At 45.1% G+C, this 19064-nt stretch overlaps 1 protein-coding gene across 1 annotated transcript in view; it reads right to left on the bottom strand.

The window, feature by feature from the left end:
• AVEN (apoptosis and caspase activation inhibitor) overlaps window positions 1-19064 on the bottom strand; it is a 539051-nt gene that overhangs the window by 31246 nt on the left and 488741 nt on the right. The window contains exon 3 of the mRNA XM_040412590.1: window positions 10422-10492. Within this exon, the coding sequence (XP_040268524.1) occupies window positions 10422-10492 (71 nt within the window). The remainder of the gene's footprint in view (window positions 1-10421; window positions 10493-19064) is intronic.

The raw sequence follows: 19064 nt of genomic DNA, 5'->3' as shown, positions 1-19064 counted from the left end.
AATTGTGGCAGGGTCACCGCCCAAGCTGGCCACCAGTGACTTTACATGGGATATGAACTGGTGGGTGGTGAGTGGAACCACCCCGAAGGGCAACAATGGACTATTTGGTCCTGCCTCTGACAAGGCAGATCGTAGCTGACGGAGCACCGTGACGGGGCACCATTGGTGCGATGTGGGAAAGAAGGATACCGGGACAGGGGGGCCCACCTGGGAGGTCTTAGACGTCTTGAGCAGTAGCACGAACCCGTCGGAGTTCTGGACCAGCTGGCTGACCGTGAGGAACCTGCTACTGCCAGGAGAACAAGTGAACTCCCCAGGTCTCAGGAAGCCGTAAAAGGCTAGATAGATGGCGGATTTAAGTACCAAGCTGGGCAAAACCCCGAAAGGATTACTGTCTAGGACGTCGGATAGTCTACGGAAAAGGGGGCCGGTGACCGCTTGCCTGCGCACTTGACCTTGAGGTCCGCACTTGCTCAAACCCTTGAGTACGGCTTTGACAGCATGCATAGTGAACACTGACGCTTGTTCGGGATGACTAACAGAGAGGAAATGTTGCACTCCCGCCAGGTACGACCTCACTGTACTGTGGGAGAGCTTGCGCACTGAGTGGCAGTAACCAATGAACGCCAGGATGAACTCTGGAAAACTGGAGTCCCCTTGAGGACATTCCCCTTGAAACCTGCAGAACGTCTTCCACCCGGTGTTGTATGCTCTGGTTGTGTTAGGCGAGAGGGAATTGTGTATCAAAGCGTGGGCCGTCTCAAGGTGGTTGGTTACGCTAGCATTAAGGACTCGTGAGGAGGGACGGTGGCGCCTGTCGCATCTGCCTCTGGCATGATCTGTAAGAAACGGGAGAAGTTAGCCCTCGACAAGGCGTCAGCAGCCAAGTTTTGCGCACCTGGCACATGCGCACTGTAAATATGGAAATGGTGACGTAGGGAGAGCTGTACTAACCGTCTGAGGAAACACATGACGTGGCTTGATTTCGACAGCCCACTGTTAACGATGTCTACCACGGCTGTATTGTCAGTCACAAATAGAACAGACTGATTCGCCCAAAGACTGCCCCATATGTGGGCGACTACCACAATGGGGTACAGCTCGAACAGTGCCGAGGTTTGGAGGAACCCCGGGATTTGTCCCACCTCGGCAGGCCATCCGTCCGCAACCCAGTGGGTGCCGAAAATGGCGGCAAACCCTGAGCTTGCAGCCGCATCTGAGAAGACTATAGGAGACCGACTCGACAGCTCGGGTACGAATAAGGACACCCCGTTCCACCAGCTCAGAAAATGGTCCCACATGTGGAGATCCGCTAAGGCCTGACTGTCCAGGCACACTGGGCTGTCCTGCTCCGGGGCGGTACTCAAGAGCGCCAGCAGGCGGGATATGAATGCTCTGCCCTGCGGGATGATGCGCATGGCGAAATTTAACATGCCCAGTAGAGACTGAAGGTCAGCCTTAGTGACCACGGTTGTGACTGTAAACCTATGGATGACTTCTCTAATTCTTGTTAACTTATCCGCAGGCAACCTAGCTAACATGTGCTGGGAGTCTGACTCGATGCCCAAAAAGGTGATCACTGTGGACGGGCCTTCTACTTTCTTGGGGGAAACCGGGACACCTAACTGGGAAAAACACCTCAGCAACTTCCCCAGCCCTAGGGGGACTGCCCCTGGCCTCTCAATCAGTAGGAAGTCATCTAAGTAGTGGATGATAAATTCACAGTGGACCTTGTGTACCAAAACCCAGTGGAGGGCCTGAGCCAACTGATCGAAGAGCCACGGGCTGCTCTTGGAACCGAAGGTGAGTTTGGTGGAGAAATAATACAGGCCTTTCCACTTGATGCCGTGCCACTGCCAGAGAGCTGGCATGATGGGAAGCAACTTAAAGGCATCCGATATGTCGGCTTTGGACAACATGGACCCTGGACCCGTTTTCATGATGATGGCAATAGCCTGGTCGATCGAAGAATATCTCATGCCAACTTCCTCCGAAGGAATGAGGGAGTTAAGGCTGGGGACCTGGGAGCCGTGTGGGGCAGACAAGTCAATAATGAGTCTCTCCTTTTTGCTGAACTTGCCTGTGACTACCCCCACGGGACTGACCCTCCACCGTTGAAAAGGACCGATTAAGAACCCTTTGTTTAACTCGGACTCTATTAGTACATCTACAGAACCGGGATTCCTTTCGGCTGACTGAAGGTTCTTGCATTCATATGTGAACTCTGGAGTCGTGATCAACCCCGTATGGAAGCCCTCGTGAAACCCTGACACCAGGAACTGTACAAACCCTGGATTGTGGTGACCTCGCAAGTACTCTTGTAAACAGCTAGTATTGACCACACTCATGTGATTCTTCACCGATTTTAATGAGCATGCTACTCGGGGGTGGGCCCTGAAACAGTTGGTACAGATATGTAACAGACGGCATTGCCCGAAATTACAAGACGCGTAATTAAAATTGTTACATATCTGGGCCCTTCCTAGCTGAACGATGGGTCGGCCCAGCTTATCTACCGAATTGGGGGGTCTGAAGACGTCGAGTGGTCCAGCTGCAGAGCTGGAGGGGTAAGACGCCGTGCTGACAGCGGACTTATGGCACCACTCAACAGAGTGGAAGATAGACTGACAGGCGGAACAGGAGGGAGCTTTCAGGCCTGCAAAGTGTCTGCAGAATAACTCGGTGTCTAGGTTGGACCAGTCTGTGACGTGTTGGAATTGGGAGAGAGCCGCTGCCGCTTTGGCTGAGAATGAACAGTGATAATCATAGAATGCGTTCCCTCCATACCTATGACCCAATTCTGTGACCCGAAAAAGATACAGGTCTAGTTCCTCCCTCCTGTCCGGCCTGGCAGTGCAAATAACATCCCTGAAAAGGCTAAACGCCATGACGAACTCCGGGATGGTTAATTTGCGGTTGAGCCGGTGGTCGCGGCTTCTTAGCACCACCGACACTTCCCCGCAAGCTATGACCTTGTTGTCAGACAGGTCCCTGGAGGCTATCAGTAGTGATGCGAGATTGACATCCCTACCCTCTAGGATGTCTTTCCTGATGTTGATCGGGACAAAATGGGATGGAGTCACGTTGGGGACGGACTGGACAGTACGAATGTCCGCTATGGCAGAGGTGGAGGCGACCGGAACCTCGGGGGAGGAAACTGGTAAGACTGAGCTGCGAGCCTCGATTGACTCCAATCTCGCCTGCATGGAAGTGACGGCAGACGTCAGACTGTTCAGCATGACGTGTATCTGAGTCAGCGAAGTTTGCATCGTGGTCGCAGGGGGATCATTACTACTGGGCACCAGGGAGTCTTTCCATAGCCGATATAGTTCCGCTTTTCTGGCAGATGCCGGGAAAGGGACGCCCCGCCTTGTCAGCTCCGCCATAAGCCTGGGGATGGTCCAAGCACGCAGGGATGGTATACTGCCCCCTTCGGATGTCCCTGCTACGTTCTCGTCCACTGACGCTTCGACAATGTCTGACGCGTGCGACATCACAGCTGTGAAAACAGTAACGTAAGGTGACCGACTAACCTGGATGACCACCGATATCCGTGAAGCTGTTTTAACAACGTAATGGAAAGGGTGCACTGTCCCTGTGAGGTACGCACACTAACACCAGAAGAGCCGTGAAGGAGTGGCCAGGAACCGCCACCCGGAAGTCCATGCAAGGAGACCTGACGTACTTACCAACTGAGAAACTCTATACTCTGACCCCCACGGAAGTTTAATGAAAAATAGAACAACCTGTACGTAAAATAGTGCATGAGACACAACCCTGCTAACGGCCAGCACCTCCCCGTCCCCCAACGTGTACCCCCACTACCTTGTTTGACAAGGAAAAAATCAAATGAGATCCAAACCAAATTCTCTCTGTTTTATAAACTCTTTCGAACCTGGAAAACAACAACAAAACAACACAAAAGAAAACCAGTCAATGCGTAAGGCTCAACTAATGGAACGTGAGCTGTGAGTTGAAGGTTTAACCGATGGATGGGAGTAGGTGTTGATCGACGTAGACCACCCCCTGGCTCTACCTGGCGTCAGTGATGAACCCCTACCTATCTAAGCGGCACGGCGGCCCGTGCCAGACTTTAGGTGTGGGCGAGGAGCGGGCCATTGCGTCCCCCACCGTGCTCCACGGTAACCGTGTGGGGAGCGCAGAGCTCCCTGGCACCGTGAACCAAGTGGGGGGAGACCTTTGGGCAACGGCTGACGCCCCACGCAAACACGATTTGGGCGCCACGTGGAGAGCTAACGCGTGTCCCTGATAGGGTGCTCAGTGCGGGGGGGCCCCCTCCGTCCAAGGGCTGGCCCGCCCGCCGGCTGAGCACTCCTACCGCGCGGGGAGCAGCGCAGCCCTCTGGCATGAAACCGGCACAGGGGGGACCCCCGGCAGCGAGGGCCCAACCTTGCCGATAAACTAGAAATGCCGCGTGGGGGGCCTCACCGGTCCCTGATGGAGTGCTCAGTGCGGGGGTGCCCCCCTTCGCTTGAGGGGCCGACCCACCGCCGGCTGGGCATCTCCACCACGTGAGGAAACGGCGCTGCCCCCTGGCATGAACTGGGATAGGGGGAGGCCTTATAAGACATAGCCTCCCCCCCTTTACCAATTGAGGACGTGCCACGTAGGGGGCCCCACCGCTCCCTGATGGGGTGCCCAGTGCGGGGGTGCCCCCCTTTCCATGAGGGGCCGACCCACCGCCGGCTGGGCACCTCCACCACGTGGGGAAACGGCGCTGCCCCCTGGCAAAACCTGGGATAGGGGAAGCCTGTGTGGCTCAGCCCCACCCCTACGTCGTGGGAGGAGGAGCCACGTGGTGCCGCCCCGCTCCCCGGCAGGGTGCTCGTTGCAGGGGTGCCTCCCCTCAGCTAGGGGAGCCGGCCCACCGCTGATAGCGCACGCCCACCACGTGAGGGAGCGGGGCAGCACTGGCTGAACATTTGGGGGTGGAGGCAGGCGGAGGAGGCGGGCGGGGTGAGGTCCTCTCGTGACCATGGGCCCCGCCCTCCGCCGGAGAGCAATGCCGCGTTCGTGACCTGGGCGGCGGAGGAGGGGAGCGCTGTCTCCGTGGGGCTCCACCCCCCCCCCCCCGCCGGAGGCTGAAGGGGTACCGCTGCAGAACGGGCAGGAGGGATCCCTCGTCCTGTCGAGGCCCAACCCCCCGCTGTGCCTAATGTAGCAACGCAGTGGTCCGGCGCATGGGGGCCCCTGCTTACCAAAGGGCCGACCGCCGCACGGACGTCCACTCACCTTGCCTGCTGACTCGGACTGCCAGGTACGAGCGCACGCTTCCTGCGAAACTCTGCACGTCGTACACATGTGGGAGGGCGCCGGCCGTTGAAGTAGGTGGCCAAGCCCCTCCCACAAATACAGGCCAATGAATCGGCCTTTACACTTATATTAAAAGACATGTCTGAGCCTGAGCACCACGCCAAGGTATCTTAAGTATCTCGGGACCTAACGCTAACCTACCTGTGCGGCAATACCAGGAGCCAGTGGGCAAATTACAGGAGCGTAAGGTCCGACTCACAGCAAACTCCCAGTTACCTCCAGCATGCAGCTATGCTTGCAATGGGAGGAGGCTGTGAGTGCCACCCAAGACTGACTTATAAGGCCCAGGCCTCACAGGTGCACCTAAATGTTGCCTGTGGATGAGAATCAGGCACAAAATTAAATTTGGAGTTTATATACCTCCAAGCATATCTATATACAAACTACAAAAAATGGCGTGGTGTTAAAAGGCAGGAAGTGCTCAACCCCATATGCAGTTGTGCATCTATACCGGGGGGGGGGGGGGGGCAGATCCTGCACTTGTGGCCTGTTGCTAATGGCGATCCCCAGCAAAAATGCATACAGTAGAGGATGCCCGCAGCGGACCACAAGTACCACAAAAAGACATCCTACACAAGATAGTAAAATGCAACATTTAGGTGCACCTGTGAGGCCTGGTCCTTATCAGTGAGTCTTGGGTCGGACTCACAGCCTCCTCCCTCCTCCCATTGCAAGCATAGCTGCATGCTGGAGGTAACTGGGAGTTTGCTGTGAGTCGAACCTTACGTTCCTGTAATTTGCCCACTGGCTCCTGGTATTGCCCATACGGCACAGGTAGGTTAGCGTTAAGTCCCGAGATACTTAAGATACCTTGGCGCGGTGCTCGGGCTCAGATATGTCCTTAATATAAGGATATATTGGCTAAATTCTCAATTTTAACACCCGTTTGAGGGTTTAGTCAGATTTGGTTGTTTGCATCCACAGTAGTGCACCTTTCTTATTAATGTTTATTTCATATAGCTATTTACATCCACACATTTTTTTATCTTGTGTAGGATTTCTTTTTGTGGTACTTGTGGTCCGCTGCGTGCATCCTCCACTGTATGCATTTTTTCTGGGGATCGCCATTAGCAACGGGCCACAAGTGCAGGATCTGCTCCCCTGGGTATAGATGCACAACTGTATATGGGGTTGAGCACTTCCTGCCCTTTAACACCACGCAATTGTTTTGTAGATTGTATATATATCCTGTTAAGATTACCCTAAAACTGCCACCCATATCATGTTTGCTCAGATATCATCACAATGTTCCACAATGCTTCTGGGACGAAGTTCTATGGACAAATGAGACAAAAGTGCAACTTTTTAGCAAGATGCACAATGCTATGTGGAGGAAAAAGAAAACTGCACACACACATTAAAACGTCATCCAAACTGTCTCCCCTGAGGGCTCCCCTGCATAACGGAAACGGGACGGATCCGTTATGCAGGCCATAGACTTCTATTATGACGGAATGAATAACGGAATGCTTCTTAAAGGCATTCCGCTATGCATTCATTCATAGAATTGCGTTATGGTCCGTGGTAACGGAATCCATCAAGCAATTCACCTTTTACAAACGAAGTGTGAATGAATTTCAAAATATGAAATTCGCTCATCTCTAATGAGTATAACTGAGAAGAAGAAAAAAACGACAGCATTTGAAAGCAATACCCGTCTAATGAATATGTCCACCGTCTAACCAAATCCATATATTAATATTTATACAGAGAGCCCCGCCTCGGCATAGCACAGAGATGTACTGTACAGTCAAAGAGAGCTGCCCATCAACCTTCCGCATTTCTGAAATCATCACTGGCATCCTATTAGTATGCAGCTGCATCATGAAGTGAAATGCTAAGTAATGCAGACAGAACCTCTGGGATTAAAGGCGACAGCTAACTGTCCCTCAGCTGCGCTTTTAAAGTTCACCGTGTCTCGGGTGAGAATTAAAGCTCATGATACATGCAGCTGCTTATCTGCAGCCACTTCTACAGCAAGACATGGACATTCCTGGAACTCCGTAACACAAGCCACCAAAGTCAGCAGAGCGGCGGCTAATGATTGCAGATTACAGATCACATCTAATTTCTCTAACCATCTCTTGAATCCCTGCCACTTGGCTGTCATATGGTCTTATCTCCTGGCAGACAGCTCCGCACACACCTGGCTTCTTGCTACATTATAGTTCACAGGCAAGCTTTAGAAGGCTCCGTAATTCACTCTCTTCCAAGCGGACTGTGAGAATGAGAGTGCAGTAATCAAGACGTGGAATCATCCTTAATGGGCATTCCAGTTATGTAGCGTTATTCCATATCCACAGGATAGGGGATGATTTATTAGATCGCGGGGACCCCCACTGATCACGAGAACAGGGGCCCCCTGAAATAATCAGAGTGCGGCCAGCCGGGTAAGCGTGCGGCTGCTCCATTCGTTTATGTGATAAATCTGGAGATAGCCAAGTACAACAGACAACTATTAGATTGTCTGTTGTACTTGGCTATCTCCAGATTTATCACAGGACTCGTCTCTGTTCTATACTCAGGGCCGTTTCTAGGGGTGGGCGGGCTGGGCTGGGGGTCTGCCTAAAAAGCCTCCAGGGGTTAACAACACCTTTAAGGCCATATGTAGTTCCTTATATCATCTGATATGTGGTAGATGGTAACATTTACTCTTGACATATGTTGTTATCTAACCAAGAACTTTGAAGTAGGGACTGAAATGTCTGAGTTTCACCATGTAATGCTTCATATCCTCTAAGGTGAAGCTGCCGGTTGGTTGTGGGAGGCAGTGGACAATTATTGATTATCTGACTTCTATCATGCTGAACTTTAAGGACCAAGGGTGGTAAAACCTTGGTCACCAGGAGAGTTTGTCATACCCCTGGATCCTTCATCCTTCAGATTTTATAAAATAACCCCTTCTGTATTTTTTGTGACTGAAAGTAAAGTAAAATGAAGGTTCCCTGCTTTCTTTGAGTGTGCAGTATTGGTAGTTTCCCATGCATGTCACTATGTAATGTTACCATTGAAAGAGAAGGCAGAGCTCGTACAAGTGCTACGTTCTCTTCAAACAGGTGATCAGGCACCCCCACCCGATCTGAAATTGATTACCTATTCTGAGAATTGACCATCAATATAAAAAAAAGCTGAAAATCCCTTTAAATGGGTTATTCCAAATATATAAAGTTATCCCTTATTCACAGCATAGGGGATAACTATTAGATTGTCCACTGCCTCCCACAACCAACCGGCAGCTTCACCTTAGAGGATATGAAGCATTACATGGTGAAACTCAGACATTTCAGTCCCTACTTCAAAGTTCTTGGTTAGATAACAACATATGTCAAGAGAAAATGTTACCATCTACCACATATCAGATGATATAAGGAACTACATATGGCCTTAAAGGTGTTGTTAACCCCTGGAGGCTTTTTAGGCAGACCCCCAGCCCGGCCCGCCCACCCCTAGAAACAGCTCTGAGTATAGAACAGAGACGAGTCCTGTGTACAGTCGTGGCCAAAAGTTTTGAGAATGACACAAATATTAGTTTTCACAAAGTTTGCTGCTAAACTGCTTTTAGATCTTTGTTTCAGTTGTTCCTGTGATGTAGTGAAATATAATTACACGCACTTCATACGTTTCAAAGGCTTTTATCGACAATTACATGACATTTATGCAAAGAGTCAGTATTTGCAGTGTTGGCCCTTCTTTTTCAGGACCTCTGCAATTCGACTGGGCATGCTCTCAATCTACTTCTGGACCAATTCCTGACTGATAGCAACCCATTCTTTCATAATCACTTCTTGGAGTTTGTCAGAATTAGTGGGTTTTTGTTTGTCCACCCGCCTCTTGAGGATTGACCACAAGTTCTCAATGGGATTAAGATCTGGGGAGTTTCCAGGCCATGGACCCAAAATGTCAACGTTTTGGTCCCCGAGCCACTTAGTTATCACTTTTGCCTTATGGCACGGTGCTCCATTGTGCTGGAAAATGCATTGTTCTTCACCAAACTGTTGTTGGATTGTTGGAAGAAGTTGCTGTTGGAGGGTGTTTTGGTGCCATTCTTTATTCATGGCTGTGTTTTTGGGCAAAATTGTGAGTGAGCCCACTCCCTTGGATGAAAAGCAACCCCACACATGAATGATCTCAGGATGCTTTACTGTTGGAATGACACAGGACTGATGGTAGCGCTCACCTTTTCTTCTCCGGACAAGCCTTTTTTCAGATGCCCCAAACAATCGGAAAGAGGCTTCATCGGAGAATATGACTTTGCCCCAGTCCTCAGCAGTCCATTCACCATACTTTCTGCAGAAGATCAATCTGTCCCTGATGTTTTTTTTGGAGAGAAGTGGCTTCTTTGCTGCCCTTCTTGACACCAGGCCATCTTCCAAAAGTCTTCGCCTCACTGTGCGTGCAGATGTGCTCACACCTGCCTGCTGCCATTCCTGAGCAAGATCTGCACTGGTGGCACTCTGATCCCGCAGCTGAATCCTCTTTAGGAGACGATCCTGGCGCTTGCTGGACTTTCTTGGACGCCCTGAAGCCTTCTTAACAAGAATTGAACCTCTTTCCTTGAAGTTCTTGATGATCCTAAAAATTGTTGATTGAGGTGCAATCTTAGTAGCCACAATATCCTTGCCTGTGAAGGCATTTTTATGCAACGCAATGATGGCTGCACGCATTTCTTTGCAGGTCACCATGGTTAACAATGGAAGAACAATGATTTCAAGCATCACCCTCCTTTTAACATGTCAAGTCTGCCATTTTAACCCAATCAGCCTGACATAATGATCTCCAGCCTTGTGCTCGTCAACATTCTCACCTGAGTTAACAAGACGATTACTTAAATGATTTCAGCAGGTCCTTTAATGACAGCAATGAAATGCAGTGGAAAGGTTTTTTTGGGATTAAGTTAATTTTCATGGCAAAGAAGGACTATGCAATTCATCTGATCACTCTTCATAACATTCTGGAGTATATGCAAATTGCTATTATAAAAACTTAAGCAGCAACTTTTCCAATTTCCAATATTTATGTAATGCTCAAAACTTTTGGCCACGACTGTACATAGTATCACTTCTGATACACACAGACAAGGGACTTACCTGTTTAATACTCAGATTCTCAGCAGCCCAGTCCTTTTCATCAGCAAATCGGAACTGAGTGAAGGAGTCACCTAGAAGATGGAATAAAAAATATATATTTAGGATGTTTAAAACATCAGCAGATCTCAAAAAAGTAAAATGTAACAAAATAATACTTTTTTCTAAGAATTTGCCTAAAGATTGGTAGTATTAAATCTTAAATAGGTCGTAGTATGACCCACTTATTTATTCTTATGAATGAATGACGATATTTGTCTACAACCCACCCAAAAAAATCCTTGGTATCACGGAGTTGCCAGATTATCAGATATGACAGAATACTCAGTGATGGGCGGGTCTTTATCATAAAACCAGGAATTCCTCTAAAATTAATGTAATAATCAGAAGAATTTTCCAGGATATAACACTGATGGTCTATTCTAAAAGCCCCTTTACATGGCTCGATGTAGCAAGCGATTGTCAAGGAGGAAGCATTTACACGCAGCGATCTCCTTCACAGTATGGAGAGGAGCGATCACTAATGCCATCACTAGCGATCTGCTGCCGGCAAACGTTAATTTAGGTGACAGCACAAATGATTCTATTACCTGGGTAATCGGAGGCACCGCAGATTATCGCTAATGAGCCTAAAGGGACGTTTAGACTAAACAGTCTATACGTGATCCATATAGACATGGCTTGCAGGGTGGTCGTAACTATGGAAACGAGCAGTGTATAATGTAAAGGAAAAATGAATCCAGCCAGAAAAGGAAGCAATATGGACAATCACAATACATTATTATTCTCTACATAATAAATGCTAGTTACTGAAGTGACACAACCCCTTTAAATGTAATCAACAAAATGGGAATACTCCTTTAATGTAGATCTATATGGGGACAATATTTTCCTGGGAAATTGTAATTTGAAACCACATTCGATCTACAAAGCCACATACATTGCGGATCTGCAGAACGTGTGATTGGCTGAAAGAAGCATCCGATCAGCATGGGCAGCAAGACACCTAGAGAACTACAAAGCGTGTTCTGATTGGCTGGCTAGTAGCGGCAAGGGCCATGAAGGCCATTAACTTCTGACAACAGGATTTTTCCCACACTTCAACTCATTCACAAATTGCATTTAAAATGGTAACATCAGACTTTTCATAACCATCAGGTAAATAATCGAGCTGATTATTTATTGGAATACAAATTCTGGGGAAAAAAAAGGGTTTTCCTGTGGCTAAATATGGAACAAGCTATACATGTAATAAATTATACAATTTTAATAATAGAATATTGTCTTTTGAAGCTGGAGTTAGATTTTGTAAATTTCTTGTACAGGACACAGAAGAAGCCCCTGTCCCCATGTTAAAAGGGTTGGTCACTTTCCGGCCACTGTTGACTAATGTGTATGTAAGACTAGTATATGACAATTACTAATATAGCCTTTGTTGATCTTCTGTGCGGTTTGCTTTATTTCATACGGTAAGTTATGCTTCTTTGTTGTGTCCACACAGGAGACCTACCCATACAATGGCCGTTGATGGAGGGTCCAGACAAAATAACTCCAAACACATTACTCAGCCTCCTCCACACAAATACATCTGCCATGATCACTTGCAATATTGAGAGTTGGGCAATGTATTTTAACAGTGATTTGTCTGGTCACATGACTCCCCATCAGTAGCCATTTTATAGACAGGACCTCTGTGTGGGCAGCACAAATGACTTGGCCAAAATAGGAGAATACCTTATGAATTAAAGGACATAGTGCAAAATATCAACAAAGACTGTATTAGTGTCACATAGTCATCTTACAAACACATTGATCAACAGTAGCCAGGAAGTGGCCAACTCCTTTAAGTCATTTACTGCTTCCAGCAGCTATATCGGACTTGTATATGTTAGGACTTGCTTTATCAGTGTAGGTCATCAAATAATTTTTCTTTAATCTTTTTTTTATTTTGAGAGGACATGTTTTTTATATAGTTCTAGTCTAAAGTTAAAAAATTTTCAATGTATAATAGTGGCCTTGGGTTCACTTTATAGTCAAAAATGATAACATTCAGCCCACTGTAGGGTAAGCTAAGAAAGTGACGGCATACTCCAAGATTGCATCAATGTGTAAAAGTATGTTGTGAACTCCTCCCTAGCGTGGAGTGTTTCATCAGAAAATGACCTATTATTTAAAATTACCTTTCGATGTTAGGCTACTTTCACACTAGCATTTTTCTTTTCCGGCATAGAGTTTCGTCCTAGGGGCTCAATACCGGAAAAGAACTGATCAGGTATATCCCAATGCATTCTGATCTGTTCAGGATGCATCAGGATGTCTTCAATTCAGTCATTTTGACTGATCAGGCAAAAGATAAAACCGTAGCATGCTACAGTTTTATCTCCAGTGAAAACAACGGAAGACTAGCCCATAGGAATGTATTAGTGCAGGATCTGGCATTCAAAATACCGGAATGCCGGATCCGTCCTTCCGATCTGCGCATGCGCAGATTGGTAAAAATGTGAAAAAAGTACAAGACGGTTCCGTCTGTCCACATGACAAGCGGAGAGACGGATCCGTTCTTGCAATGCATTTGTGAGACGGATCCGCATCCAGATGCGTCTCACGAATGCTTTCAGTCACATCCAGATCGCGCGGATCCGGCGGGCAGTTCCAACGATGGAACTGCTTGCCGGATCACCTTGCCGCAAGTGTCAAAATAGCCTTAAACATTTTTTTGGGGAAATTTAGTTTTTTCCCCATGTCACTATATTTAAAAAAAATATTTATGTAATCCTGTAATTTTCACCCTGGCTACTAGGCCTAAAATATTTTAAGACTTCCTATCATTTGGGAGCAGCTACATGGGCCATAGACACAATGGATAGGACCTCATTGACTTCTATAGGAGAGTTTTCTAGGCATGCTGTGTGACATGTGCAGAGGTCAGGAGGGAGTAGATAAGCTGTGATATCACCTATTGTGAATGATAGATCCTGTGTTATCTATACTAGGGTAGTTACTGGTTATTGTAATTCTTCCTTTGTCGATAATGGGTACTGAAAAATTACCTGTACAGAACAAGAAATCATAACCTATTATTATCCCTAGTGGCCAGTGTGAGAATTGCAGGATTATACACATTTTTTTTTAAAATATAGTGACATTGAAAATAAAATTAAAAACTCACCAAAAATTCTAAAACAAATATGTTTAACATAAAAAATGTGATTTAAACAATAAGTAATTTTCTTGTAAAAATCTTTTTATTGAGTTTTTTCATTTTAAAAGCATCACAATTATAACATGAAAATAGGAAAAAAAAAATTCCAACAGTAAGTATATAATGTGCAAAAAGAAGTTATTCATACATTTTCAGCATTATTGATGAAAGTCATATACAGGGAGTGCAGAATTATTAGGCAAGTTGTATTTTTGAGGATTAATTTTATTATTGAACAACAACCATGTTCTCAATGAACCCAAAAAACTCATTAATATCAAAGCTGAATATTTTTGGAAGTAGTTTTTAGTTTGTTTTTAGTTTTAGCTATTTTAGGGGGATATCTGTGTGTGCAGGTGACTATTACTGTGCATAATTATTAGGCAACTTAACAAAAAACAAATATATACCCATTTCAATTATTTATTTTTACCAGTGAAACCAATATAACATCTCAACATTCACAAATATACATTTCTGACATTCAAAAACAAAACAAAAACAAATCAGTGACCAATATAGCCACCTTTCTTTGCAAGGACACTCAAAAGCCTGCCATCCATGGATTCTGTCAGTGTTTTGATCTGTTCACCATCAACATTGCGTGCAGCAGCAACCACAGCCTCCCAGACACTGTTCAGAGAGGTGTACTGTTTTCCCTCCTTGTAAATCTCACATTTGATGATGGACCACAGGTTCTCAATGGGGTTCAGATCAGGTGAACAAGGAGGCCATGTCATTAGATTTTCTTCTTTTATACCCTTTCTTGCCAGCCACGCTGTGGAGTACTTGGACGCGTGTGATGGAGCATTGTCCTGCATGAAAATCATGTTTTTCTTGAAGGATGCAGACTTCTTCCTGTACCACTGCTTGAAGAAGGTGTCTTCCAGAAACTGGCAGTAGGACTGGGAGTTGAGCTTGACTCCATCCTCAACCCGAAAAGGCCCCACAAGCTCATCTTTGATGATACCAGCCCAAACCAGTACTCCACCTCCACCTTGCTGGCGTCTGAGTCGGACTGGAGCTCCCTGCCCTTTACCAATCCAGCCACGGGCCCATCCATCTGGCCCATCAAGACTCACTCTCATTTCATCAGTCCATAAAACCTTAGAAAAATCAGTCTTGAGATATTTCTTGGCCCAGTCTTGACGTTTCAGCTTGTGTGTCTTGTTCAGTGGTGGTCGTCTTTCAGCCTTTCTTACCTTGGCCATGTCTCTGAGTATTGCACACCTTCTGCTTTTGGGCACTCCAGTGATGTTGCAGCTCTGAAATATGGCCAAACTGGTGGCAAGTGGCATTTTGGCAGCTGCACGCTTGACTTTTCTCAGTTCATGGGCAGTTATTTTGCGCCTTGGTTTTTCCACACGCTTCTTGCGACCCTGTTGACTATTTTGAATGAAACGCTTGATTGTTCGATGATCACGCTTCAGAAGCTTTGCAATTTTAAGAGTGCTGCATCCCTCTGCAAGATATCTCACTATTTTTGACTTTTCTGAGCCTGTCAAGTCCTTCTTTTGACCCATTTTGCCAAAGGAAAGGAAGTTGCCTAATAATTATGCACACCTAATATAGGGTGTTGATGTCATTAGACCACACCCCTTCTCATTACAGAGATGCACATCACCTAATATGCTTAATTGGTAGTAGGCTTTCGAGCCTATACAGCTTGGAGTAAGACAACATGCATAAAGAGGATGATGTGGTCAAAATACTCATTTGCCTAATAATTCTGCACGCAGTGTATATAGCATGGGTTCTAGCTAAAAATGTAAGTTTTATTAACATTGTGTAATCATAATAACTATGCTGAAAGTAGCAACATCATTGTTTAGATAAGTAATTTTCTGATGACACATTCCCTATAATATCTATAAAGAGGATTATTAACTATGAAAATTGGAGCTCAAAGTGCAATAAATATATATATAGACTTTTACTTTAAAGTGAGATGCATCTTTTGAAATGCAGGGTAAGACCTCTGGCACACAAACGTATTTTCTTTCCACGTCCATCCCGTTTTTTTTGCAGACCGTTTACAGAACCATTCATTTCAGTGGGCCCGCAAAAGAAAACGAAAGGTACTCCGTGTGCATTCCGTTTCCGTATTTCCGTTCCTCCAAAAAAATAGAACATGTCCTATTATTGTCCGCATTATGGACAAGGATAGGACTGTTCTATTAGGGGACAGCTGTCCTGTTCCGCAAAATACGGAATGCACACAAACGTCATCCGTATTTTTTGTGTATCCGTTTTTTGCGGATAGTGTGCAAGAGGCCTAAGAGGACAGCTTTATATTTTTACTGGTTCAACCAGAAGGTAGTCACTCTACATGTATATATATTTAAAGGGACACTTCCAAATAAAAAATATTGCATATTAACAATCTCTATCTTTTATTTGGCCGGCGGATGGATTTCTGGGAATATTTTTTTTTTTAAGTCAATCCATGCATACTACTTCCTGTCCTCGCTTTTTAACTTCCTCTTTATTTGGACTTGCAGTCTAAGGCTAGATGCACACTAGTGTTTACTGATCCGTCAGGATGCGGCATAGTCTGATGCTGCTGGAAAGGTGTCCGGACCCAATTACTATAATATGCAAATATGCAGAGAAACAGACAAATGCCCCGGTTTTGGGGGGCATTAGAAGGGTTGGATAACCCCTTTAACTTTTTCAGTCAGAAAATTCACTGTGACCAGAGAGAGACCCCCAGTAGTGACTCAATAATAGCACCCCACATTATACTAATAAATACATATACAATCATATACAAATAGCCTGAGATAGGAATACCCATGAACCTAAAGTCCCACACACAAGTATGTAATTCAGTCTAATCTTATCTGAAAAGGGGAAATGAATGGATTAAATGCTTCCATGCCTCTTCATAGTAAACATCAGCCGGCTCTTTCCAGTATGTTATCATGTCTTTCCACAATCATTTGATGCATAAAAAACACTTTACGCAAATCAAGCCTTGGAGCATTCGATTTAAGCCAGTCCTTCAAAATTAATGTCTCAGCAAAGAACAGGAAAATAATAAACATACAATATCTGGTGGGTGTCCACCCCGACAAGCCTGCAAATTACAATCTTCTGCTCATAAATGACCAGCTTTATGCTACATCTCATCAGCAATGCAGTTGCAAAGAGGAAGAGGAATAGAAGGTGCTATATGATAATAAACAAGGACTTGCAGGGCAGAAATCATTCATATTAATCTTCACCCTAGGAGGTCATAGAGGAAGTATTGGGTCCAGTAGAGAACACTGCATACTGGGAGATAATTATGAAAACTAGTCCATGAAAACGAATTTGGTTACTGCTGTCATTTTCCTGGAGCAAGTTAGGATTGCTGACAAAATGGAACATCACTTTTCTTCTCCTATCATGTGAGATTTCAGAGGAACATCCAGCCGCAGAGCGTTTCCCAACACTTGGGATCCCCGTCAGATGTTCCCCAAAAGACAGCTGCAGGAGGGGTGTTTGTCAAAACAGTCAAAAATTCTGGGTTAGAGTATTGCACTGAACTAGAACTACAAAATACTTTAACCCCTTCACATGGGTTCTTAGATTGTAGGAATAGAAGTAGGGTTTTATGGGGAGATCTGTAAATCATAGATATAGACGATAGGCAAAGCCGAGTACATGTTGCCAACGCACCTCCAAGGCACCAAGGCAAACCTCATAAGACAAGCGGTCCCGATGCCGCATCCCCAATGCCCCAGAGGACGCAGCATCAGCAATGAAACATGTTGGAGGGGCTGTTTCTGATTTTTTTTTTTATATTTTGGCTCTCTATATCTTTGGGTGAATAAATAAGACTGGATTGCAGCTATATCATCAATACAGAAAACTGTCAGAAGATCTTACCAAGTATAATGGGACACAATATCATAATGACCTATATAACATAGTCGAGTGGCTTTAATTCACTATTGGCGAGCGCAGGACACTACATGTGTTTTAATAATATGAAATGAGGATAAATATTTTATAGAATAGGACTAGTTGGAAATAAGACAATTGTTACCAAAAATGATTCCAATTCTTTTTCTGTAATATTTTGCATTACCACTAGTGAACTGTAGGTCATTTTTTTAAATGATGTTTGCTATGTGGATGGATCCTGTATGATGGCAGCCAGAGTCTACAGTTCTATAGTTAAATATTGGCTTTATTAAAATGTTGAGCCATTCTCTCACAAATTGTACTGTCTTCATACACGTTCACACAGTGCGCAGTCTGACATTCAGTATAAACCATTCCTGTCTTCCAAATAAGAGGACTGTTTTCTGTAGTCTAACTTGTTTATTGGGCAACAGGATTGTGAATTGGTAAAACTACAAGAATACAAATGGCTTGTGTAAGTAAAACACATAGAATAGCATGTACAGTAATACATTGACAGAGAAAGCAGATGTCCAAAATGGCTGCCTATACATAGATTGCATGGCTAGCTAACAGAAATAACTCACTGAGTGACACTTATACCTAGCTAAACAGCTCTGCATAACATGATGTACCTGAAACAAGGTAGATCTCACTCACCAGATATACTTGCACAAAGATGGTGGAGTTTAAGAAGGAGAACTGCATTGACCAGCTCTGCTGATGTACTGTAGTCTGTATGTAAACTGAAGACTGGGCTTCTCTTTCCCAGAATGCCTTGCACTACCCACAATGCCTTGCACCTCCCACAAAGCAATAATCTTTATTCACAAGAAAACAAGGTGAAATGCATTTTTACCACCGCTAGATTGTGCTGTTACCTAACTAATATTTACAGGAATAGAGAAATTGCAGCACAATGAATTAGAAATGAAATAGACATGAATTGAAATGAATCTCTCTCTGCTGGAGGCAGAACACAAATGGTTAACTGTTTTTCTAGCTGTGTAATTAGTACTTTCACTTTGTGCTGGCCATCTAATAACCCTTATATCTAAACTACTAACATGTCAAACACCTATTTAATCCACATTCTTATCAGTAAAAGAAGGATCGAGCTTTAATGAGTGTTTAAAATGTGAGAGCACAGATAAGGAGTCCATCTGCTCCTCAGGTGACAGAAAAGACAGAAAATCCACAGCTCGCTACTAGAGCATCTAAGCTATGTACACAAAAAAGGATTCCATATTTTTTTTTAAAGACCAACTGAAAAAAAGTTTTTTTAGCTCAAAATAAGTACAATGCAATAATAAAAAAAAATTGCCCCAAAGTTGTACATAAGGAGGTATTCTTCTCTAGAAGGTGAGAGATAAGATTTCTGTATTATGTCATGAAATAACACATTCCACAAGCATACCTCCATATTCCTCTATGGTAATACATATTTCTAGATACGGTATCACAGATCCATCACACTAGCAGTCAGGGGACATTAGACTAATGCTCCACGGTGATTGTAAAGCCACTGTCATACATCCTTACTTTCTCCCTAT

Source organism: Bufo bufo, chromosome 11 (genome assembly GCF_905171765.1).
Source record: "Bufo bufo chromosome 11, aBufBuf1.1, whole genome shotgun sequence".
Classification (NCBI taxonomy): domain Eukaryota; kingdom Metazoa; phylum Chordata; class Amphibia; order Anura; family Bufonidae; genus Bufo; species Bufo bufo.
Note: the sequence above shows the minus strand (reverse complement) of the source record. Positions and strands in the feature narration are given on the sequence as shown.